The 26,306-nt window shown below is 36.2% G+C and overlaps 1 protein-coding gene across 1 annotated transcript in view; it reads right to left on the reverse strand.

Moving 5' to 3' along the window:
* The window catches only part of DIAPH3 (diaphanous related formin 3), a 266,117-nt gene that overhangs the window by 52,890 nt on the left and 186,921 nt on the right, over nt 1-26,306 (reverse strand). Inside the window, exons 26-27 of the mRNA XM_075432939.1 lie at nt 11,392-11,487; nt 10,909-10,968 (exon numbers count right to left, since the gene is read on the reverse strand). Of these exons, the coding sequence (XP_075289054.1) occupies nt 10,909-10,968; nt 11,392-11,487 (156 nt within the window). The remainder of the gene's footprint in view (nt 1-10,908; nt 10,969-11,391; nt 11,488-26,306) is intronic.

Genomic DNA, 26,306 nt, shown 5'->3' on the forward strand with positions numbered 1-26,306 from the left:
AACCTCTTCAGGTGTCTCAGCCTGAAGCTTTTTAAATTAAAGGTCTGGAGTCATTGACTACTTACAATTTATAAAAGCTAACTAACTACTGTGTAAGATGGGTATTGTCCCTCTCTCTAGCCAGCATAAGGAGCGTAAGCTCCCTAAATGGTGTATGTATATTTATGAGGTATTTTGTCTCTTCAAGAGATTAAATACATACGCTAATTTTGGGAGATCAATTAAAAATGTTTAATACCTGATTTCCCAGAGTAATTAACATTATAAAGCACTTCATGTGTATAGCACTGATCCTACTGTTTTCACTGTGGTTGTAGATGTTTGCTACATCTGTAAAGCAGACCTCGTGGATCTTGGCTTAAGAACCAAACAATGTAAACGGGAAAAAACCCCAAAGAACCCAAAGCCAAGAACCCCTGCTCCTCTCATTTAGGTTTAGGACCAGAGGAAAGGATAGGGAACTCTGGTAACATCTAGCATTTCTTTTGATGTAGTTCTCACTTCATTTCTTCTCATTTTCTAAAAACTGACCAAAATTTAACAGAGTTCTCCCCAAGCTCCTCCATCAGCCTAAATGCCTAATTTGGCATCATGTTCATATGGGTTATCAACAGGTTTGGAATCATTAGACTTGACTCAACCAGTTCTTGAGCTAATGATAGTGGAGTGAAAGATCAGACATCATAAACTTTACTTTCTCGTGGAAAAGATGGATCAAAGCAAATATTTATATTTTAGAACGTACGAAGAAAAAGCATATTAAGTCTTCCCACTCTGCTAATGACAGCAGTAAAACATACCCACTGAAATAAGAATAGGTCGTCAGTTAAATTTCTCAATAGACTGTTCTTACAGGAAGAGAAAGCAATTTTGGCAAGAAATTGAAGTAAAGCATTTGGGGAGGTATCTCTACTTTTGAAGCTAAGGAAACATTAAAAAAAATAAAAATCACTAAATGTAATTATGACTACAGTAAAAACCAAATAAACCCCAGCCTCAAACAAAGGTATAAAAGGAATAAAAGCCTTTATGTACAACATTTTAGTAAGATGTTTCATTCTATTATATAGTAGTTTGGATACGACCTCTATTGATAGAGTATATTCTGATCCCTTCTCCAGAGGCTAGAGAAAACAACTGGAAGATCCATGCAGCCCATCAGTCTCCACCTTGAAGACTTATTTCTCTAGCAAACACATCTGTAGTATCTCAAAGCACTGCCTCTCCGTTAAGGTACACAATTGTGATACTAATTTTATCTGCTGTTGATAAATTCAGTTGCCAAACTAAAAGACCAGTAAAATTCAGGTGCAAAATTCAGCCTGGGTAATGAAAACCCTCACTCAGCTGTCTTTAACCCTGGTTCATCCAGATTCCATTATTCCCTCAGGAAGAAGATTTAAACCATACCCTTCCATATCTCTGGAAAGTTCATAAAATCATAGAATTATTAAGGTTGGAAAAGAGCTCCAAGATCACCAAGTCCAACTGTTCTGTTTTGTTAATTTTTCCCTCTGCCCACAGAGTTCCACTATAAATTATAAATGTTACCGAGTGCAGTGATTCAAATATTCATATCAAATGGGGAAGGCTGCTGATGACTCCTGCCACAAAAATCCAGTGATTGAAGTAAAATGCATACCATGACCTGGAATCTCTACACCATGAAAACACCAGGCTATCAACTTGTGTCGCAATTAGGTAGACATTTGCCAACAAATAGTTTAACTGTGGTTCTATTAAGCTTTTTTATCCAAGACGTTTATACCAAATCAGTGGTGATTTCATTCCATTCCATGCGACAAATATCTGCAATACTAATACAATCTTCTCTGTTTCCCATTATTACAACTTATTTTTTGGTGAAGTAGAAATTAATCTCGTATTTTAAATAAAACAAACTGTCAGTAAATTGAGCAAAATGGGAGGCATATCCTGCTTTCAGGTTATTTAAAATGGTTTCCCCCTTTCAGTTTATGAAAAGCAATTATCAGAAAATGCCGTCTTTCTAGCCAGTATAGGTTCCAAAATGGTAGGGAAGAAGCCAAGTGACAAAGTGATTCTAGACACAAGAATACATAACTTATTAATTTAGTTAATTCAGATTTTAGAAATAGAAAAGAAACCTATGAAAAGATTGTTCATTATGGCAGTGCATCCTACTTCTCTGTGGTTCAAGGCTTGCTAAAATTCTTCGACATAGCTCCTGAAACTGCATAGCTTGATTAGGTGCTGTACGTAGATACCCAAATTTGCTGTGAAACCTCAAAACTGGGTTGTGACACTCAGATTTGTTCCTGGCCTAAAAGCTATCCTGCTTCAAGTAGACAAAGTAGTCTGTCCAGAGCTAATTCAAGTATCTGTATGTGCACTGTACTGTAACGTACCATGTGCACTCTTCTCTTTTCAAATAGAAAGAAATAGGCTTAAAGCCAAAGAAAACAGATAAGAAGGAAAAAACTCTGGAATAATTATTTGTCCATGCTGAAAATCTGCTGAGATTTCATTCCATTTCCCTGTTCATGACACTAAGTATTCTCTACGTTATCTTTTCAATTTCTTATTTTATCATTTTGCTGTGCAACAAGGAGAGAGAAAATGAAGGACTGCCAGTTTGAATACAATGTAGAATAAGTTTACTCTTAGTTTTCTAAACCTCAGTTTTTATATTTTTGAAAACCAAAAGCAAATATGGTCAAACTTGTAGGGTCAGATAACAGTTTTTCCTTGATTCCTCTATATGGAGTTAGATAAATATCATGGAGACAATAAAGCATGAGAAAAAATCTTTCCCCTGATAAAATTAAAAAACCTCACCATTACAAAAAAGTCTTCTTTTTAAGACATGACAAAATACTGTAACAGAAAGACCATGCGACTAACAAGGTATTGTTATAGTCTTTCAAAGAAAGAAAATGTATTAGAAATCCTGGTTTTTGCAAATCTTGAGGAAGTAAAATCTGCTACGAAATCATATGGAATATCAAGTAATTTTTCTGATTGCTTAAAATGATCTTTCTTTAAACAGTTTTGTTAGGTTTTCTTTTTTTTTTTTTTTTAATTACCATGCCAAGAACAAGGGTCAAACTACCTTACAGTGTGTGCTGAAAGCGAATAGACTCTTGATTAGCCCAATATCCTCCAAAATCCAAATATTCTCTCCTGAAATTACCTAAATTATAGATTCTCCTCTTGGATTTCTAAGCTACATCAACATAAGAAAAGAGGAGTTACAGTCCAACTACCTCACGCTACTCCAAATCATTCAGTGCAAATCTGGCTATTATCTTTCCTCCTGCCATTTATGTGGAAGCTGTATTTGTTCCCTATATTTCCTTCCTTTACCACTCCTGATCTCTAAGTTTGAGCCACCAACAAAAAGCCTCTTGAGGCTTCTGATTATTTTGCTGGGTGACTGATGTAGATTTTGCCTTAGGCGTGTATGATGAAAATACACAAGACTCATCTATTTTTGGAATGAAACAAAGATGATACTTCATTTATCACACAACTTACAGACACAACCACCAGTTCCTGTTCAACTTAAATGCCAATTTCACTTTAGAGTATTCCAAAACTTCAAAGTAAAGCTTCCAAGTGTTCCTACACCAAGAAAGGGAAGAAGCTGCAGGATACCCTTGTTTTCCCTGCATCTATTAATAATGTCCTTTATTTGTATCTTTGCAGAGCATTGGTTTATAACGAAAAAAATGAGGCAGAAACATAACTACAGCATTTCTTGTACACTGTACATTTCTGCTCTCTCTCAACAACCAGTTCAGAAAAAAATGAAACTAAATTCTCTCAAAAGAGGAAAAAAACCCCAGAACATTAAGGCAACACCTTCAGGTACATGGCAAGAAAGATGAATTAAGAAGTGTGCTTAAAGAATTTTGTGAGTAATGTTTTCTGCTTTCTCTGCATCTCTTGAGTTACTGACTAAACAATGTTGCATTAACCAGACATTGCTTGAGCCCCCAAACAGACTTGGGTCAGGGCTGATACTCTGTTTCCATTTCAGGTTTTGTCCCCGTGGAGTCTTTTAACTGCAGAAAACTAATTTCAAATGTCCAGCTGATGAAATTTCCCTACCCAATATTTAACCTTTTTTTTTTTTTTTTTAAGAAAAATAACCCATTTAAGAAGATATATATAACACAGTATAAAGAGCATTATGGCTGTTTTCAGTGAACAGATACATAATTTATTTTATTTGGATAGGAGTTCTTAAAGCCTTTGAAGAAAGAGGCAGGAGTTTACATACTACTTGTTCTTAACATTCAGAAAACAGAAGTGTTAGAGTCTGGTAAATTTATATCTAAAATCTCGTTTAACAACTATGGAGGAGGCTTGAAAAGTATTCTGAGAAGTGACAGAATGTCTTTTCTATACAGACCGACTCAGTAATTGTCTTCAAATAGGAAGTTCTGCGTGACTAAACAATGAAAATACAAATATGGGTAAACTGTTGGCAATTTACGGCTCCCTTTGCAAATTTAAGGGTGTCCACTGATGCATATTCAGCAGACTGCTCTGAATATATAACTCAGCTGCCGTAACTTTTGGAAATCTGGTTACCTAGCTAGACGATTATGAAGCTGACATTTACTGTATGTGCAATTATGGAATATACAGTGTCACTGCTTTCAAAGGCCACCTCTTTGCCAAAGTTCTTATCTTGCAGAAAATGTCCTTGCCTCCCTTGAGAAAAGCGGTCTTATTCAACTAGTACCAATGAACACTGGCAAGACACTTACAAAGGCAATTAGCTCTTCTGAGTGCCTAATTTGACATCTTCAAAGGGTCTCGCTTTAGGAATGAAGTTGTCAGACCTCTGGAGAATAAGGCCCATTATAAGCTCCACCTTGTCTCAAGGTGGAACCTAAAACTTTTACTCTTAAAAAGCTTTGGTTCTCTTTCTTGTCTATATTATGTCCACATATAATTCTTTATGAGAAGACACAGAATTGTAGGATATGCATGTTACCTTACTCATGGGAGTTGATAAGGGAAACCTCGTTAGGCTTTATAAGAGGAGCAATAAAACAGACACAGACATTTTTTTGTAGGATTACAATTGCTCCTCTCCTTTTCTAAATACAGGTGGTGCTAAGGCTGACAGTGTGTGTTTGGCTTATGCTAAGGGCAAGTTGACAAAATTCGTTTTTTTCTGTCTATACCAATATTTTCACAATACTAATATGCATTTACTACTAACCTGAAGTACCCTTTTCCATTCTTAACAGAGCTTGCATCCATTTTGCAGCATTTGGCATTTTAAATAAATAAATAAATAAATAAATGTTACTCTTTACTATAAATGTTGATTTTATTAACTTTGTTGGAAAGGCTCGGGGAAAAAAAATAGTGAATTTTGTTTTTTTCATCCAAAATTGTTCTCACTTGTTGCCATCTCTTCTGATTTGAATACTTTCACCACTCCAGCATTAAATTACAAGAGAGGGAGATCACTAGATCCTAAAAACTTTGCATCAAAATTAATCTCACTCCTAGATATTTTGGAATGTACATTCTTCATGGCCATCTCTGTGATAGACTGTGTGTGTATACAACTATGGCAATGTAGAAATAGTTCTAAACAAACAAACAAACATGAGTAAATTCACTTTTCTCGTCTGGGTATTTTTCTTCCATACATGCAAAATTAACTCTTGTGGCCACAGCTTCTTTGAACTCTGCTGTCTGCTCTAGGAAAAAACTCTTTTTTCTAAACAGTGCAGATGGTTTCAGGGGAATTATTTCTGTTAGAATAAGCAGCAATTTTACTTGACCTATGAAGTCAATATTGAAGTGAAGCTTTGGTCTTAAAATAGGAACAACTGAGAACTGTTGGCTTTTTTTCTTCATAGAAATCCTATTACATGTTTTCGTTTCATAACAGTGCCTACAGATATTCCAGGTCTTCTGCCAAGGAAACTTGTCTATTGACTAAAACTTCAGGAAGTCTTACAAAAATTTTCTCCACCAGAGATACAAACACTGATGTTTTTAGGTCACATACAGGAAGAGAAATAAGGTAACACACAAAGTGCCTTCAGAACAGTATCTACCATGAAGAAGTGGTAGCACTCAAGACTGCACCTTTATTACTAACAGGTACTGGGTAAAAAGTTATCTTCACGTTTCATTGTTTCTCCACTGTTAGGTATTTGCTAATGATCAACACATACAGTTGTGGAAAAGACAGCAACATACACAAACTTCAGAAAAAAATGAGGAAAAAATTAGGTTGAAATGTCAGTCATAGGTTTCTGTCACATATAGCAATGATGAAATAAAATACTGACCTGTACTGTCGGTTTCAAGAATTAAGATGAGCCTGAGCTCATTGTCAAAAATAAGGTAGCAGAGGAACTAATATGAACTTCAGATGACAGTTCTATTACCAATAAGAGATGAAAAAAAATACAAAGAGCACAAAAAAAGGATTTCCTTTTGCTTAATTGGGACCAGAATGACATTGCTTGACAAGGATTTTATTTAACAGGGGTGTTTAAAATGCTTCAGACTAAATGTGACATGAAAATTATTCTACTGTTTATAGATTTACTGAACAAACAGCTATAGTAATAAAGACTATCTCTTACCATGGAAGCTTGATTTGAATATAGAAACAAGACCTTATTGTTACCTTCTGAAGTATAGTCCACAACCCAATTACTGATCGCAACAGAAAGATTTATTTCAACCTTTGCAGTCACAAAAAGCAATCTGTATTTTTTCACTTCCATTTCATTATAGCTATTCTCTATTGACAGCATTTTGAATGCATTCTACTTGTAAAGAAAAACACTGTCTGCTGCATTTGAGGTATATACACATGCAGCCAAAGCTGCACCTTGAATTTGTATTCATGCATTTCAGATAACACTACCTTGGGTAATGTCACTGCAAATAAATGCGTAGCCATAGAAGCAGAAAACTTGATGCAGACTGGAAAGCCTGACTGAAAACTTAGTGAATAATGCAGCTTTCTGTGCTGCAGTGGGCTCTTTGCTGCCTTGGATATGTTGCTATGTGTATTTGAACTTAACTAGCTTGAAATAAATGTGCAAACTGCAAATATACCTTGACTGTTGTTGTAAATAACTGATAAACTCAGATCAGCCATAGCTATTAGCTGCTTGAAATGATCTTCTAATGCGCAAAATCCCAATCATTGAAAATTAAATGCTTTCTTCTGTTCTCTAAATAAAATAAAAAAGCTCCCCTGTTAGATGCTACTGAATCAAAACCTTAGTAAAGTGCAACACTAATATACTAATACTCTACTTCTGTCATACAGTGCTCTGAATGGGAATTACAGCAAAGGCATATACCACACTATTTGCTGCAGTTTATAGCACTTTGCATTAACAGGTCGTTTTGAACATGTACGCAATTCAGTTGTTAATTTAAAAATACAAAGCACCATGAATGGTAACAAAGGAAATAAATACACTAATCATATCTACACCAACAAAAATCTAGTAAAAATGATTTGTATTCTTCAGGTGTTAGAACATTTTCAAGATCTAGCAATTCCAAATGTATATTATTTTTACTAGTTACGCAGCAGGGCTTTTCCTCATCAAGAAATTATCTGACTTGATGGGCCTTGTCACAAGCAGAAAAAATACGATTGGTAATTCTGATCACAGAAATAGAGTAGATTTAAACTTGACAAAAACCACATACCATGTTAGAAAGAGGCAATCTGTTCAATAAAAGAAGAGTGCAGTAAGAGTGAAAATAAAGTAATACCCAAGAGGCTACCCTGGGATGCAGCATGAGAACCAGTACTCCTTTTTAATCAGATATAGCAGCTGAACACTACCAGAGCTTTCTGCGGAGCCCAACAGATCATGAAGAGAAAAATGGCCAACCAATGGCTAGCATTCCTCCTTTTTTTTTCAGTTAAGCAGTCCATTTGGTTAAAGGAAACATTTTTCAGTTCTAGAGGTAAATAGCATTGGCTTGCTTCTCTGTACTACTTCATTTTATAGGGCTTGGCTCAGCCTCACGAGCAATTGATAGTTTGGTACCTTGAGCAGTATCCTACCGAGGATGACAATGGCAATGGTGAAGCACATTTCCATTTATATTTTAACTATGGAGAAAGTGTGTATTCTGACCGTATTTCTCTCCCTCTACACCTGAGAGAAATGGAGCCACTACCTTCTAGTTCCCATCTATGCTGGAGTCTGATTTCTATTCCACTTTTTTAGGGAAATATCTTCAATCTTAAAGACGAAAACATTTTTAATTCATTTGTTTGGTTTTGTTTTGAAACAGAAGAGATTAGCTAGAACTTCATGGTGTCTGCCCGACAGACATTGCTACACTCTGAATGATACAGAGAACAGACATTTCAAGTCTTGGCTTGTAATTCTTTTTGACTGTGTGATGAGTCAAAGAAGTTTATCCTAGGTATGAATCTGCTGTGTGCATTAATAAAGTATATCTACTGTAAGTGAATCTGTTAGTCTCATCAGAAGAAGCAGTAACCAAACCAGTTATCAGTTAACCCAAACAGCCAAAACCAGTAGAGAAGTAAACAAGGGAAGTACTTGAATTGCTACATGAGGACTTTGGTCTCCACATATTTTAAGCTTAGAGTAAACCAGTGATTTTTTGCCATGATGCAAGATTTAGCAACCGTTTGAAATTTTAAGTTGGGAGAAACAGCAAATCAATGAAAGACCAAGCCAACACTTCTGTCTAATGACACATCCCGTTTTTTCTTAAGTGGGTGGAAATCCCAGACTTCTTGCTTATACAGTGCATATATATGTAATAAACCACTATATACAGTATTCATCAGTTATTATACACATATACATAGAAAGAATAGGTTATTCCATATGTATCTCAATTAGATATAAAGTGCAAGAAAAAATTATAGAGAGAATAATACTGAAAAAAGCCTGACATCATACAATGTTGAACTAAGAAACAGAAAATAAAAGAAACTTTATCATTAGAATTCTTGCTTTGATAGGCCAGATTATTAACTTCAGTGAGTTTATTATTATCTAAAAATAAACTTCAATATGCAGGGTCTAGTATTCATTCTAGATACTATGCAACCTACATAATTTCTGGTTTCCCAATAACAAAACAAATTATTAAAAGCAAATTCTCAACTTACGCACATAGAGTTTGAATTGCAAAAAAAAAAAAAAGTTCACCTCAGAGATGAACTCAGAGCAACCAACAACCATACATATCTATCAAAAAGCCAAAAAGGATTTGACAAGTGAACTCATCATAATCTACACCAAGTTCAGTGCTCTGTTTTGTTCAAAATATGAAGCTGTAGCACATAGATATTGTGACAAGTGTCAACAAATCAAAAACGTACTAATGAATTCCTTGAAAGCAAGCTTAGAGTTCTATTCTCCTGTTCCTGAGCTAACAAGACAGGTGAAAAAAAAAAAGCTGAATTCATTTTAAAATCCAAGAGATTACTCTTCTCTCCGAATGAAATGTCTGAACCTCAAATTACATCCATCTGATGTACAAATCAGTCCCCAGGTTAGACTAAGATTTTGCAGAATTAAAATCTTGGCGGTATTTTTGGTTTGTTTGTGGTGTTCTGTTTTTAACCTGAAACATAAAACATGGCCCTAATGTTTGTCCAAATGCAGTTTGAAAACTGGAAACTACATCATCTGTCCACAGACAGCTAGGTAGATAGATAGAATGGGCTGAAAACAAGCAACATTCAAGATAATGTTCTTACAAGCAGAAACACTTATAGGATAAGTTCAGATGTACTCTGTAGTCATTATTCAAATATCAATATGTTAGGTGCTAGACAAGCACCTGTCAAATATACTTGATTCTTCTGTGAGCCAATTCCTTTAAGTGAATTAATTATCTTTCAACTGTCCTTCCAGTTCTTTCTTTAATATTGTGTTTAATAATGCCAAATTCTCTATGTTCTTTTTTTTGCTAGACACTTAAAAATAAACACTTAAACATGAGGTATAATTAATATCATCAATTTGATGGCATCTGCTTTATAAACTCTGCAGTACATTTAAATATCAAAGCATAATGCATTCTGCTTACAAAACCAAGAAAGATTTTTTTTTTCTTGAAGTTTCAATGAAAATTTTTCTTTAATGGAGGTACTACATATATAAACTTTTCCTGAGACCACTAGTTATGAGCCACTGCAAACAGTCACTCTGGACTCCTCAAGCTTAATTAAAACACAGCTAATATAATCGTATTCCGTAGATTGTCTAACAAACACAGCTAAAAAGCACACACATTCTCACTGCAACTTTTTACATATCAGCAAGTCAGTGAGATAGTTAAGGAGTTTATAAATAAACATAAATATGAGATTCATGTTCAAAATTTGGAGAAATATTTTGCCATGAACTAAATGATTAATTTACTGTTACTCTGCCAATACAACATCTCTTTTGAATTATACAGGTAAATGATAGCTTAAACCATTCCAGCTATAGTATCAATAAAACAAAGACAACAAAAAACAGAATGAATGCAAAAAGGTGTCTGATTCGGTATGATAAACACTTAGCGACATTTAAAAATGTTCTGCAATCTCTGCTTTCTATTATAGTTCCACAATCCATTAAAAAAACCTTGAATAATTGTTCCTTAGGATTATAAAAGTACTACATTTAAAAACATATCCAAATTTTAAATTCAAAAAAAAAACAAAACACAAAAGAGAGAAGAGCTTTGCAAAGTAATCAATAAGTATAGTTTCAGGATGCAATATTCAGTTGATTGTTAAAAAGCAGGTTCTGATATGGTTTCGGTATTCCACTAATGTAGAAAACTGAAAAAATCACAGCAGTCTTTTGAAAGCACAGATCAACTACGTAAGGTAAGGAGAGCATGCAATTCATGAATATGGTTCATTACCATGGTTACAAGCTTTCAGCACAGGCCTCTGTGTAGTTGGACTGACATTTTGTGGTATGTCTGGAAAAGCAAGGAAACAATGGAAATAAAACATATCTTTGAAAGCTACTGGAGTATTGCAACAACATTACTAAACAGAATGATTTAGAAGTTAGATATTTCTAGGAGTATAGTGACAGTTATAGACCAGTGAAATAATTTGACCCACTTACGGGGCAAGATGACTTTCCCTTCTCCCATTCAACTATAAACCCTAAAAAGTTAAAGTACAGGAGGCTAACAGTCTTGTCATAATAATCAGGCTATCCTAAATTCAGTAAATTACTCTCCAAAGTGCTACTGACATCAACAAAACAGCAGGAACATCCCTGAATGTCGTCATTGCAAGCAAGAAATAACCCAATAGCTTTTAAGTTGTAGAGCACTGGACACATACTGCTTTTAACTTTGTCTGGAAAACAAAATGTAAAATAGAATATTCACCTTTAGACCTTGGTATCCGTTTCCTCCGGTCTCGAAAAGCTGCACCTGACTGCAAGGCCTCCAACAGGCTATCCATCACTCCAGTCTCCTCACCTTCTATAAAGGAGAGAAGGAATCCTCTACGTTACCATAGCAATATCAAAGCATAAATAATACTCACAAGAAACAACAACAATAAAAGATATTAATAGCACTATTACAACGATTTATTTCAAACTTAGACCAGGGTTTAAACATTCAAAAATTGCTCTCTTGCAATTAATCACAACAGATTTGGTCTTCTATACATTGAACTATGCCAAATTTTATTCCATTAAAATCACTCTTTCTCTTCATTTCAGTACAATTTTGCACTTGCAAATAATCAGTTTCATATCAGCTTTCTAGAGCTGTCCCTTAAATGATTTATTGCATTAAACAAGAGATTATTTCAGTTATTGTCACAAAAAGTTGAAATTGTTTCTCAGCAGAAAGCGGAATGAACAATATAGGACTGGATAGGATACAGAGTGATATACATATGTAACTTTAATAAAAAGTCATTTTCACTTTGTATTTAACAACCTCTGGCCAGTATTAAATAATTCATTTAGTTCAGGAAAACTCTACCCATCCTATTACACATATATGTATAATATCCCTTGAAAGAATTACATTGCTGTGAGATTGTAATTAAATGCAAGCATTAAACACCCTACTTTTATTTTGTCAAATAAAAACATCAGAAAATGTTAGATTTTTGAACCTTGTTAACCTCTTGTGTCTATGCCTGGGAGGACAAGGAACACAACTCCAGGGATTTACAATACGATGAAAAATCACCACAGAGGAAAAAAGAATTACATAATGCCATGCCACTGATTTAAGGAATTCTCAAAGTGCTGGACTACAAGTAAGAAGGAAGGCAACCCTCTAGACCTGAATACGAAGGAAAATTTTTATGGGAAACATTGCTTTCCGACACTATTTGTATTTATTTCTCTCCTTTAAAGAAATTCCACCTTTCAATAAGCTTTAAAGAATTCTAGCATCTTTCTAAAGTAAGTTGTTTCAACGGCGACAAAAATAATTCAGAGAAAAAAAGCTCAAAGTTGCAGAGAGGAAGGTCTGGCAAAGTAGTGTTAAATCATCATGGGCCAAATCTTGAATATGACGTTTCAGAAACGACATTTTTACTTTCATTATTCTACTGCTAAGTCAAGAGTTGAATCTAATTTACCCTCTGAGAACCATAAACCCAGATATCATTTAAAAGTGGAAGAGGGAAACACACCAAAAAGACACACAAGATATTCGGAACCAAGATATGCAAATTCATATTTAAAAAAAAACTAAAATAATTCAATGTCTCAAAATTAGACTTCTGCTGTCCACATATTAAAGAAAAATGTCCCTCAAATGTGACTTAAAGTCGCACAGTGGTAATCTCCTCATATATTAATAAGAGTTTACATATTCAAAAATTCTACAGAAATACACATATAAACACATGTAAAGCTCACAACAGACATTCCCTAACTCAAATTCAATTTAGATTTTCATAAACAGTTTTCTCATTCTCTCTATTATACCAGCAACTACTTTATTATATACAGAAGGACCCAAATATTTTATTTTAAAATCTGATTTTATGCAATCGTATTACAACTTGTATTTAGTTCTTCTTCCTGTTCCTTTTGCTTGCATTTTTACCCATTGTTTAATTTCTGCTAATTCTGCATGTATACTTGTGTTTAGAAAGTGTAGTATGCTCAACTAAAGGCACAGTCATTAACAGTTTTTTAACCTTTAATAATGAAAAACAAAACTTATTTTAATTGACCTTCATCAGAATGTGGAAAAGGAAGAATTATAGAATCATTTAGGCTGGAAAGGACCCTTAAGACTATCCAGTCAAACTGCTAATCCAGTACTGCCAAGCCCATCACTAAACCATGTCCCAGTGCGTCATGCCTGCACACCTTTTAAATACCTCCAGGGTTGGTGACTCAACCACTTCCCTGGGCAGCCTGTTCCCATGCTTTACAACTCTTTCAGTAAAAAAATTTTTCCTAATGTCCAATCTAAACCTCCCCTGATGCATCTTGAGGCCATTGGCTCTTCTCCCATTGCCAGTTACTTGGGAGAAGAGACCAACATCTGCCTCACTACAACCTCCTTTCAGGTAGTTGTAGAGAGCAAGAAGGTCTCCCCTCAGCCTCCTCTTCTCCACACCAAACAGCCCCACTTCCCTCAGCTGCTCCTCATAAGACTTGTGCTCCAGACCCCTCACCAGTCTCGTTGCCCTTCTCTGGACACGCTCCAGCACCTCAATGTCTTTCTTGTCGTGAGGGGCCCAAAACTGAACACGGTACTCGAGGTGCAGCCCCACCAGTGCCGAGTACAGGGGGACGATCACCTCCCTACTCCTGCTGGCCACACTATTCCTGATACAAGCCAGGATGCCGTTGGCCTTCTTGGCCACCTGCGCACACAGCTGGCTCATGTGCAGCCACCTGTCCACCAAAACACTCCAGGTCCTTCTCCACCAGGCAGCTTTCCAGCCACTCCTCCCCAAGCCTGTAGCGTTGCATGGGGTTGTTGTGACCCAAGTGCAGAACCCGGTACTTGGTCTTGTTAAACCTCAATCTTGTTGGCCTCAGCCCATGGATCCAGCCTGTTCAGATCCCTCTGCAGACCCTTCCTACACTCCAGCAGATCGACACTCCTGCCCAGCTTCGCGTCATCTGCGAACTTACTAAGGGAGCACTCAATCCCCTCATCCAGATCATTGATAAAGATGTTAAACAAGACGGGACCCAAAACTGAGCCCTGGGGAACACCACTCATGACCATCTGCCAACTGAAAATAACTCCATTCACCACCACTCTCTGGGCCTGGCCATCCAGCCAGTTTTCTATCCAGTTAACAGAAACCCTTAGGTCTTCTCTTTTCTCTACACTCTGTATTACCAAACTAGTTAACAACCTTTCACAAAAGAGCTGTACACATAATGGAAAATTAGAAAATATTTTATAGGTTTTCATAACATTTAAGTACATTTCTGTACAATATATGGCAGATATAGAATAAACATGAAGACTGAAATACAGATTTTTCTCTTGCTTTGTGTTTGGTATAATGTGCTTTATTACACTGAGGTTTGCTCTCTTACGACTAATGGACTATCACAGGTATTAATATGGCATGGAACGCACCTTACAAAAAATTACTCAGATTATCTGTTCAGCTTCCTGGTTTATTTTTTTGTTTGTTTATGGTGGTGGGTTTTGGGGGGGAATTATTTATTTATTTATTTATACTTTCCTTTCTCCATCTGATATCATGCAATTTTCTAAAATACTCACGTCTGGCATGAAAACACTCAAGTGAATAATTTCAAACCAAAGTGATGCTTGAAGAAATTCTGAGGCCAAGCCATGAGTTACATTAAGGTACATGAATGCTGGAGGAAGGTTTATAAGCATTTTGGGCAATAGTAATGCAAAAAAGATTGAATAATATCACAGTTCCCAAAATGATATGATAAATGTTTATGGAAAGGAGTTCATAAGCTTTGTCTTAGGAAGTAGGAATAACCAAAGATAAATTTCAATCCTATTTCAGCATGTCATCTCTTTCCTTTTAAGCCTATCCAAGACTACTATGGATTTCATAGTTATTATAAAAACTTAACAAGTTTTCAGTAGAAAAAAATCCTGGTGCATAATCTGCTCTACTGCAAAAAGACCCACCAAAAAAATTAAAAAATATTTTAAATAATGGAATAGAAATATTGCGAAACCACAACTTTTTGTAGCATAGCTGTAACACATTTATGGGTACTGTCTGTTTTTCATACTTATCTGAAATATACTGCAGTCGCAAACTGGATTATAGATTAGTGCTTCCATTGACATGCAATACAGTTAACAGAACATATGGAGTATATAGGAACTTGAATTCAAAAAATCCTCTAGTAGTTTTCCTGTGTGCATGGATGTACTAAAAAAAGTTAACCACTGCAAATAAAAACATTCGTAGTTAATAATCTATGCACGCAAAACATGCAGAAAGCCTGTTTTTCAAACTTCTGTACCTTCAGCTAGGCTCCAAGTTCTGGTTTTTGATGCCTACGCCAACAGTTGACTGTGACACTTTCTATGAAGGTACACAGTTTGCTACTAATACTCACACTGTCTATAATAATGTCCAAGTTTACATAATGGAAAGTTTAAGAAACGAAAGTGTACCGTGCAGTATTTAAGAAATCTTTTAAATTTCCCTGAGAGAACTACATACAACGTTGCTACACTGATAGTATGAGGGTCGCAATATTGTTCAATACTAACACCTCCTATGGGACCTTCAAACTGGCTTTCACAAGCTGCTGCAGTCTGCTGTGACCAGTCCCAACTGACTTCCTAATTAGTCAGGTGTATCAATCTTTTGACATCCTAGAACTAGTAATTCCAGTTGGCTTGCAGATAGGTACATAGCCCACCATAATTCCTTTGAGAAATACACCATTTTGTGATCTGAATGATCTCTTTTCCTTCAATTGCAGAATAGGAGATTTAAATACTTTTTAATATCATACTTAATTAAAACTCATACAACTGTCTTTTAAATATCATCTAAAGCAGAAGTAAACTTGCCAACATAGCTGATAAGTTTTGCCCTTGACATTTCAGTGCCAAGTCAGATATATACTGCCTAATTTCGTAATTATGTCTTTAAAAATGTTAAGAATATTAGAGACCCTTCTCCTTTAGTGCATTGAGTATCATGAGCTTTACAGTAGAGCTTTAATGTGTCTTATGATGATAGCAACAGATACTGCATTTAGTAATGACTCCTGCATTTTACGTACTTATTAAGGAACAAATGATACATATTATAATCCCAGGAACAGTAGTCCACTGACAGGATAGAATCACAAATATCATTAGCAATATGGTTTTAAAATAAGAGTGGTGCAACAAGATTACTTTGGATGAAAAATGTTTCATTTTATAGTTCCTCTACATCTGTCCAATATAAACTAAAACATCACATTCAACACTAGGACTCCAGAATTTCACTTTACCAGGAGAAAAATATGTAATAATATGTCTATTTCCTCTTTCAAGGAATCAAAGCTTTCTTCAGCTACTCCTGTCAAAAAAAAATCTGATTTTTTTTTTTTTTTAACACAGAAAATACTAAGGAGCTTCAGAAAAAAACAAACCAAGAATTCTTTAGCGTGGTTTCTGTTGATGTTGCCTACCCATTCTGTACGCTAAAGAGATTTATCTACAGGGACTTCAACTGTCATTTTCCACTGGGATCTATTTACGGCATTGCAGTTACATCCAGCTTTTTGTTATGCTGTAAGTAATGGAAAGGATCAGCTCCTAAAGCCAATCTCTGAATACTAAGCCTCATCTGAAATTAAAACTGCACAATGTAGACAAATGTATACATTAAAAACAGACCTTAATGTTTCATTGCTGTAACAGTTGAGGGCCACTCATGAAGTTATCTGAATTACCAAAGGCTTTAATTATCTTTTTATCATTTTCGAAGTAACTCCACGGCAGCACTCAAGCTTTTACAAAATTTAAAAACAAACCTGGAGTGCTGAAGCTATTGGATTTATTTTACTTGTCTGAAGAATTAAGTCCTGATCTCACAATCCAGTAGTTACCAGAATTAATACTTTTTTATTCTTATTTGACTAGAATACAAACTGTTCTTTTTCTCTTCAGCTCAAGATATTATTCAGGTCGGATATATTGTACCCAGATTTCGATCAAGTGGAATTTAATGCATTCACAGCCTTCTTCAAGTTTAACTACATCATGGCTTGTGCCTTAGTGTACAAGAATTTCTGAGGCAAGTGGACACCAGCCTTGGGACAATGGCAGCAGAGATTTTTCCAGACTGCTCACACAAGGTGAAGAAGGAGAAAAAGAAAGATACATCTTTTAACTTTGTTAATGTTTTATCTTTACTTTCAAGACATCATAAAGAGTACTGTGCATTTGTTTGTATAATGATTGATTTTAACCAGTACAGCCTACAAAATAATATTCAGCTGACTAAAGGTCTCCATCTGAGTAAAAACTGATACAGATACAAAGCAGAAATAGCTGCCAAGCGTGCCTTGGATGGACTGGCTGAAAGGACAGTTCCTTTCAGATTTAAAAAGTGTTAAATCCCACTTTGGCCAGAAATGTCACTATTCCCTTGTCTTTCCTCAGGGGTGACTTCAGGTGAAAGACATATACCAGCCCTTCCCAAAAATGAAACATGTTTATACCTCACAGGAATCACATACATGGTCTAGTCCAGAAACAGAAGAGTTACATTTCTTCGTGATGCCCAACACAAAGCAGTAAGCCTTTGCTAGCGCTCCAGAGCCCTAGGCAAGTGCACTATAAAAAGATGTGTTTTCCCCTAATCACTGATGCACCTATTCCATAAATCTTCTCACTGAGGAAAGAGGCTTTCATGCCATCTTGTTTGCTCCTGCTGAAATTGTTCCATCGTTGAGTTGTCATAAAGTGCTTTTATGGTACAGAAATAGACTTTGACTCTGAGCATATGAATGAAAGTGTGCCCCAAGTTCAAAAGAGCTCAAAACAAGTGAAATACAAACTCAGCATCCATCCTTCATGAACTCTGAAAGACAGCTGTCCCTTTCAAACCAGTTGTTGAAATTAAGTTGGTAACTACACCACTTTGACTTCCATGAGATATATCATAAAAAAAAAAAAAAGGTAAACTGTAGTATTCGAGGTAGTTCTGTACCACAGAGATACAAAACTATTTCAGTGATGTAAGGTTCCTATTTCTGCATCTCAACTGGATCATAATTTCCCATTTAAGTAATGGGACTGATAGTGATACCAACTTAATATTGAACTTTGTAATAAAAATGTATAATTTTCTGATGTTCGTTGTGAGTCTATAAATCCCATTCTTTCCGTGACAACAGAAGAAAGCCACCGTAAACTCACTTTCCACGGAGATTATCCAGGATCATTTATATTGATTTCAGATCGAGTAAAGAGTTTGTCAGAGCAAGCTTTTCTGAGAGAGATCCTAAAAAAGTTTTCCTGAGATAAATTAGACTTATAGAAAAAACAGAACGCCAAGCCTTTGAAGTGGTGTACCGCAAGACTTGATACTGGGGCCAGTCTTTGTAACATCTTCCTTCACAACCTGATGGGACAGAGTGCACCCTGAAGCAAGTTTGCATATGTTGCAAAATTCAGAGTAATGGTTGACACACCAGATGGTTGTGCTGTCATTCAGAGGGACCTTGATAAGTTGGAGAAACAGGCACACAGAAGTCTTAATGAAATTCAACAAATGACCTGTATGTGGTGAGGTGTAACCCCATACACCAGCACAGGTGGGGGCCAATTGGCTGGAAAGGACCTTGAAAAAAAAAGTCAGGGATTCTGGTGGACAACTGTTGGGGTTCATGTAGCTTGAGAGTTAGCATGACTAGGCCGCTTAAGCAAAACAGTTAGCATAACTGAACAGGCCGCTGGAAAGGGCAGCTAAGAATAGCAATTGAGAAAGTTCTGATAGTGCACATGATGTGGGTTAGCAAAAACAAGATGTGTTCAAGGACGTGCAGGTGGTCTGTTGCTATTGGCGTTAGTGCATAGTTACCAATCATAAGGGAATATGGGGCGTGTGAACAGTGTGTGATTTATGTCTGTAGCCTATTCGAATAAGCGTGATCACGTGTACAGATATGAAAAATGTATATAATCACGCAAGCAGAGCAATAAAGTGAACCAACTGTGCATTGCATCAATGTGTGAGAGTCATTCCTGTCCCTGCACGGATGCTGAAACTCGGCACACAACATACTAACCATGAGTCAGTATTGTGCCTTTGTGGCAAAGATGACCACAGAAAAGCTCTGCCAGCAGGTCAAGGGAGGTCATCCTTCCCCTCTGCTCAGCCCCAGTGAGACATGCCTGCAGTACTGGGTCCAGGTCCAGGCTCCCTGGGACAAGGGAGACTCAAACACACCCAAGCAAAGTCAGTCACAAGCCACGAAGGTGATCAAGGGACTAGAGTATCTCTCATATGAGAAAATGCTGAGAGAGCTTGGACTGGAGAAGAGAACGCTCAGAGGGATCTCACCCGTGTATATAAATACCTGATGGGAGAGGACGTGGGATGTAAAGATGACTGAGCCAGACTCATCTCAGAGGTGCCCAGAGGCAGGATAGGAGGCAAAGAGCATGAAGTGAATTGTCAGAAATTGCATTCAAACGTAAGATTTTTTTTTTTCCTGTTAAGAGTGGTCAAAAACTAGAAGAGGTTGTCTATCTACAATGGGAACTGTAAACATGGCTACTATAAAAAATAAATTACTTTTCGACTAAGACCACAGAAACAGTAACCAACACTCTGAAAAGAAATGATTTATATGTGTACACACCTACTCTCTCACCAACTCAACAATACAGGTTATTCTAGTACAGCATTATATATTGCATTACCTGATAATATTTTTAAAAAGCCAGTTTAAAGACACAATGTTCTTATAGTACTTTTTCTATTCACTAGGGATGCTCTGCATTTTCCGTGGAAAAATAAAACTGTTGAATTAAGCAGAATGCTAAGTTTTAGTTACTTATATTTAGTCACTCATAACTAAAACAGACCAACCTTATGCACTGTTATCTAAGATTAAGACTTGATAGGGAAACTAACAGTAAGAACTGTCAGCTACATATGAAGAAGCCAGTCAATAAGTTTTACTGTTAATTAATGATTTTTCTGTTTTCTTTACACATCACAGCTCCAGCTCCAACAGCACTGACAAGAATGCAACCCATCTGCTTTTCAGACTAGCCAAAAACTAGTATTTTCATTAGTGTTGTTTCACAGAGGGGGAAAAAAAATCATCTATTATTGATTATAATTTCATTTATTACTATGAATTACAATTTCATTTACAGAGCAGTTACAACCACTCTAGTAGCACTCTTAACTGAACATAGCTTCTTGTAAGAATATATGTAGCTGAATAAAATACATGGGTGGGGGTGTCTATGAACATCTTGTCTCTTGGTTACCATGTGTCTCTGAAGGAGTTCACTGAGCACAGGGAGAAACATTACTATTTCCATTGAAATTTAAAAACAACCGATAAATCAGAAAATACACAAAATGATCACTCCTACTGACACCTATGCTACAGAGAAGAGGGGCTGAAGGAAATATAAAAGTCATATAATTTCTCACTCGTGGAGTGAGAAAGTTCTGACCGGATTACATGACTGAGCTTAGCCAAAGGAAAGCTTCTGGACAGCTTTGGGTGAGCGAGACTCTTTTTTCTCTGAGTGGCTACAAACGCACAAAAATACCCAGGAGGATCAGATCAAAGGTTCACCTAGCCCTGTATCCTTCCTGCACTAGTAGCCAACAGCAGACATCTATAAAAAGGACAGGACAAACATGTTATGATATTTCTAGAATGGTCTCTTGGTCTCCAGCAGGTTGTGACTGAAAAACTTTGTATTTGCATTTAATAGCTTTCACCGGATAGAAGCTGCCAGAGAAATCAAGTAACTTCTGTCAGCAAGCTTCACAGCAAGAATATTTTGGTATGCAGTAACAAGACTGTACTTCTGTACAACCACTGAGGTATTGCCGAGTGAAGATAAGCGTCACAGTGAACAGCATAGAAACAGAAGCAGCAACAGACTCAGTTTGAAGGAAGAGTCAGAGACATGACCTTCTCTTCTGCTAGCTTTCCAACAATGACAGAGGAGGTTCTTGGCTCTTTTACAACCCTGGACTAAGGAGAGTACAAATAAAGCATACCCTCCACTGCTTTGGAAAGGATATTTATTCCTCCCCTCTTCTGCAGCTGGAGAGAAGAAACTTCTGATGATTCAGAAAAATCAGAAAGAATAAAAGCATTTACACACAGCAGAAGTGAGAGTTTAAAGAGGACTCTGATGTCTACCTCCTTATGGAGGAGATGTGAGGTAGTATTTGGAGCAGGAAATGCTTACTCAAACCAAAACCTACTATCTGCATAAATGTTAGGGATCTCAATCCCAAAGATGGCTCCAGAGACTGTAATTTTATTTCATGGCAATGTCATTTTAAGTTTGCAACGTTCTTTTCACATTTGTTTAGAAAATTTACTGCTACAACATAAATGGTAAGTCTTATGAGGATATTTATCTACAGACGTTAATGACCATTAATTTTTTCAATAGTTTGTTTGTTGTGAATATTTCTCTCAATACAGCTGCTCTTTATTTTTCAGGCACTTTGTGTAAACCTCAGTTTCACAAATGCTTTTCAGCTACTGTCTCCAAAGGTTCCACTTCTAAGCAAAATTTTCAGAAAGAAAAATAATTCTTTCTTCTAAACACCTTGCTCTTTGGGAGCTACTACTTAGTACAAGCGAACAGCAGCTGCTGCATTCCGAGCCCATGGGTTGCCAACAAGTGTGTGAACTACACCTCTGTGCTTCAGAAGATTTAGCACCTTTGAGATCTTGTTAGAACACGACTTGTGACTATTAGTTGTTGGGGTTTAATTAATACACATTCAGATCAGTTCTACTTTTTTTGCACTAAAATCATCCAATTTCCTCAACATCCTGGAGTGTGAGACTTGATAAGGATCTGCTGTGGCTTCTGCAGATGTGTCACACATTGTTTCTCAGGCCAGATTTTTTTTTTAATTGAATATACCTGAATTTTATCATTCTTGGTATCATTTTTCAAGTACAAATGTGACAATTATTCTTGAGGGAACATCTGTTCTCAGTAATTTACCCAGATTTATACTTTATTGTGAAAACAATAAAATTGCAGCTGAAAAACAACCTCCATACTTAGTGACAAACCAGGTGACATCTCCTTTTGGGTGGATTTGTGGCCAATGTGTGTTAACAACTCGTTCCTCATATATAGGATTTTTTTCTTTTAATGGGCATAAAGCAAAATTAGATCTGCTCTCCAAGCTTGTCATGGGCTTACTGTCAACTGCCCGCTAAGTATTCATGAGTAAGTACTGAGTAGGAAACTCTGTAAAGTCCCACTGTTCTTTCTGCTTTTTGTTACTTAAGATAAGAGGAAGAAGTCAGACTCCTCACAGTTATGGAACAGATTTATTCCTCACTGGCCTGGTAATAAAAGTGATCCTTAAAAATAAATTTAAATAACAAAAAGTGACCTCAGGAATCGTCTCTGTCAAGAGGGTCCAATTTGAGGACAAGTGGAGGCAGTCATGGGACAACTGGAAAGGGTTATCAGCACCACGGAGAAACTGAGATGAATGGAGCACTTGAAATTCCAAAAGGGGAAACTCCCTAGAGAAGAGAGACTTTACAAAAAACAGTTGTTGGATATTAAAATTACACCCTAAGAATTTCTTCATGTACAGCATTATCAGATCTTCTGTTCTCTCCACAGTAAATTTAGTTGCACAAAACATACACCCAAATGCCCAAAATCTAGCAATAAACCTATTATTGTCTAAAACTCATGTTTTTCAGGAAAGTAGCCCAGCAGACATTTTAAAAGAACAAATTACCAACATATATTAGAAACTACTGACGTAATCTCAGTTATAATGGAACATGAGGAGATTTTTATAACGTGCTACATTTGTAGTCCTCCACTCCCCTCAGAGGAAAGGAATACTACTAAGAAGTACTGATTCTTCTCTCCCAGTGAGAAGAAATTAATAAAATCTAGGCCTTACAAACCTGAGCTAGGCAGGGAAAACAGGGTTTCTGAGGGTACCTGCTAATATAAATACATTTGGTGGTTTTTTAATTTATTTCAAAGGCAAGCATTTTATTTGTTGGAATTGGAATTTTAATACCTAATTATGTTTACTGTTTTTATTGCTTAAACTGTCAGTGCTGGGATCCATGGTGTCTTTTTGGTTTGCAGAACACCACAGAACTAATGAAAATATTCATGTTGCACAACTTAGCAGACAGTAATAAAGCAGTAAATGTCTGAAAAACCAAAACCTAAAACAGTCGTAGCAAGTTTGTGAAACATGGGTTTTTCAAAACAAAATAAACAATATGAAACCTCTGCAAAAATAAATGCTGCAAAATTGACTGCAAATAAGGTCATAACTGTCTAAACTGAAACCTGGCTTTAACACCCGTTGTGACAAAAGTGAAACTGAGTAACACAACTGAAAACAAACTAATATTCTAGATTGCAAATCAGATGTTTAAGACATCATTTTGGCATCACTTCACTGCTTTTTCATAAGAAAGGGCAAGCTTTGTAAATAACTACTGATTAAAGTGGCTTCTTACTTAAACAGTATTCAAAGTAAGACACAATGAAGATGCCACAATGATGGAGTTCTCAATTATATTACAATAAATTTAGCGGGTGTTATCACAGTTATAGAATTCTTTACATTGTGATAAGATCAAAATAATTGATTGGTGTGCTTTCTGCTGAGAACCTGAACAGCACGAGAAAGTATGTATCTGAATGTTAACAGTATGCAGAGGAGTGGCATTTACATAAAGATGCCCTTCCACTGGCCGTTTACCTTTGGAACGATAGTATGTGATAGTTTGAACTGGCTTCACAGAAGCAAGTAAAGCAATCTTATCGACAAAGCACCTCATGACGAATATCACTTTGTACCCCAGACAGTATTTAGAGGACAGATTTTACTGTCAAAAATTCCAAAATACCACATATCGTTCACTGCTTAGACATTCAAAATTTTTACTGAAATCCACATACTTTTCAAGCTAGGGTGGAGCTGAAAGGAAAATATGAAGCTGATATTTTTATTATGTAAACTTAAGGCTCTCAGCCTTTTGTATCAGTGAACCATTTGAGCTGTGATCGTTAGGACACATAAATGTCGCTATCCAAGAGGTAGAGATTGAGAATATTAGCAAATTACAATTTAGAGGGACCTAAATCTGACATTGGCTTTGGGTCCAAATCTCAAAAAAATACTTGCAAGAGAGTAAGACAGACAATTCCATGTAATACAAAAATCTATGGTCTTATTAGCAGAGATGCAAATTTATAGCATAAAGCCTACTTAAATTTTAAAGATTTTCTAAAAGAAGCTGTACTGCATATTCATAAAACACTACACATTTTACAATCTGTAAACTATTGATGCAAATATTTATATCTGAAATACAAAAAAAATCAAACTTTAAACTTCATGAAGATATATCACACAATATACACATTTATCTAAATGACCACATCAACACTGTTATATGCAACTTACTGACTCAGCTCACATATTTGGTAGATATTAATAAAATCTATATTTTGGTACATATTTCTTTAAGATCTTCATTTTTTGTGAATGCAAAAAAAGTCAGCAATACCACCCAAATAGCTAAAAACTTTTGCAATATTATGTAGGTCACTTCTATGAGAAGAAATTAATCACTCTTTCCTCCACCTTATGCCGCCGAAGGTGGCACCACAGGCAACAAAACCCTACTCTTCAAAAGCAGATGAAAACTGAAGAAATCCAAAGAAAAAGACTTCGAGAACAAAGGAGAATCTAGGACAGGTTAAATGTCTGTCTTGTAAATGAGACCAGTGGTTAACAAAACAAGCTTGAGATGATGACATAAATCCTGTTTAAGCACTGGATAGCAGCTCAGGCCTTGAAAGGTATGGGCTCAGGCTGAAAGCAGAAGCTCCAGAACCGTAAACTAGTCACTAATGGCCAATTAACGGTCACGGGGAAAAAAAGCACAACCTCAAGCACTGGGAAAAGACTGCTTTTACATTAAGAAAAGACGCAGCAGCTAAGCAAGTGAAAAACATCCACCTGAAGGCACTGCTGTGGCCTGGGGGTTTAACATCCCCAGAAGGATTTTGTATCATATAATCTAGGGATAGACAAGATGGTCAGCAACTGTCTAGAAACTAAACCATTTTATGAAAGGGTAAGATCCCAAAGTGGCTGTGGGGAAAGGAAGAGAAGATGGTAGAGAAGAAAAAAAATGCCCATTTCAGTTCTAACTTCTGTTGCAGAAGAGCTCTCGAGTTTGTCCATGTCATCTTATCAACTAATACCATCGCTGGTAGCCATCACTGACAAATCTACAGTATCAGCTCTGCGGGATTTTATATTCACATCAAATTTAGGACACAGATGTTAAAGACTGATTTCTTTGAATATGCAGTTGTAGTCACTGCTAGTAAGAACTAATTTGTGGTGGTAATGAGAAATGAGGCATACGTGTAAGCTATTAGCAAAACCAGTGCTGTTAACGATTGTCAATCCAGTAAAGTGGGGTTGATTTTTTTAGTTTGTTTTGGTGGTTTTTCTGGGTGTTAGTGATTTGGTGGTTTTGTGTTTGTTTTGTTTTTTTTGTTTGTTTGTTTGTTTTGTTTGGGGGGGGCGATAGTTTGTTTGTTTGTTTTTAAAAAGTTTAAAAGAAACAGTTAAGAAACTCCAAGTGGTGTATAGCACAGTGATACACAGGCATCCCTACCTTTCAGGACATTTTCAGTTAAAAAGCAATGTTACCAAAAAATGAAGAGTGGAGATATAGAGCACACTATGATGTGTACACTGAGAGGGGAAAAAAAAAAGAAAAATCTTGAAACGCCAGTTAGGACATATACTCTAGTCTTTTTCTTCAAGCATGTACCTGTTTGAATCCCAGAAAATAATTTCTGGGATGGTGACATCAATGAGTTTTCAGCTACTTCATTCAAGCAATAATTGAAATAATGTTGCTACAAATCCAGCATCTGATCTAGTCACTGTATAAAGAAATTATATGCAGCAAAAATCAGCTACTCCACAGTCACACTCAAGGTGAGTGTTTTGGTATTTTGACAGAGGGACGACCTGGTTACAAATTTGTCAGCACATCAGATGTAAACATTTTGTGACTGATTTACAGATTCTTAATGAGAAG

The sequence above is a fragment of the Opisthocomus hoazin genome, chromosome 1, assembly GCF_030867145.1.
Source record: "Opisthocomus hoazin isolate bOpiHoa1 chromosome 1, bOpiHoa1.hap1, whole genome shotgun sequence".
Lineage (NCBI taxonomy): Eukaryota > Metazoa > Chordata > Aves > Opisthocomiformes > Opisthocomidae > Opisthocomus > Opisthocomus hoazin.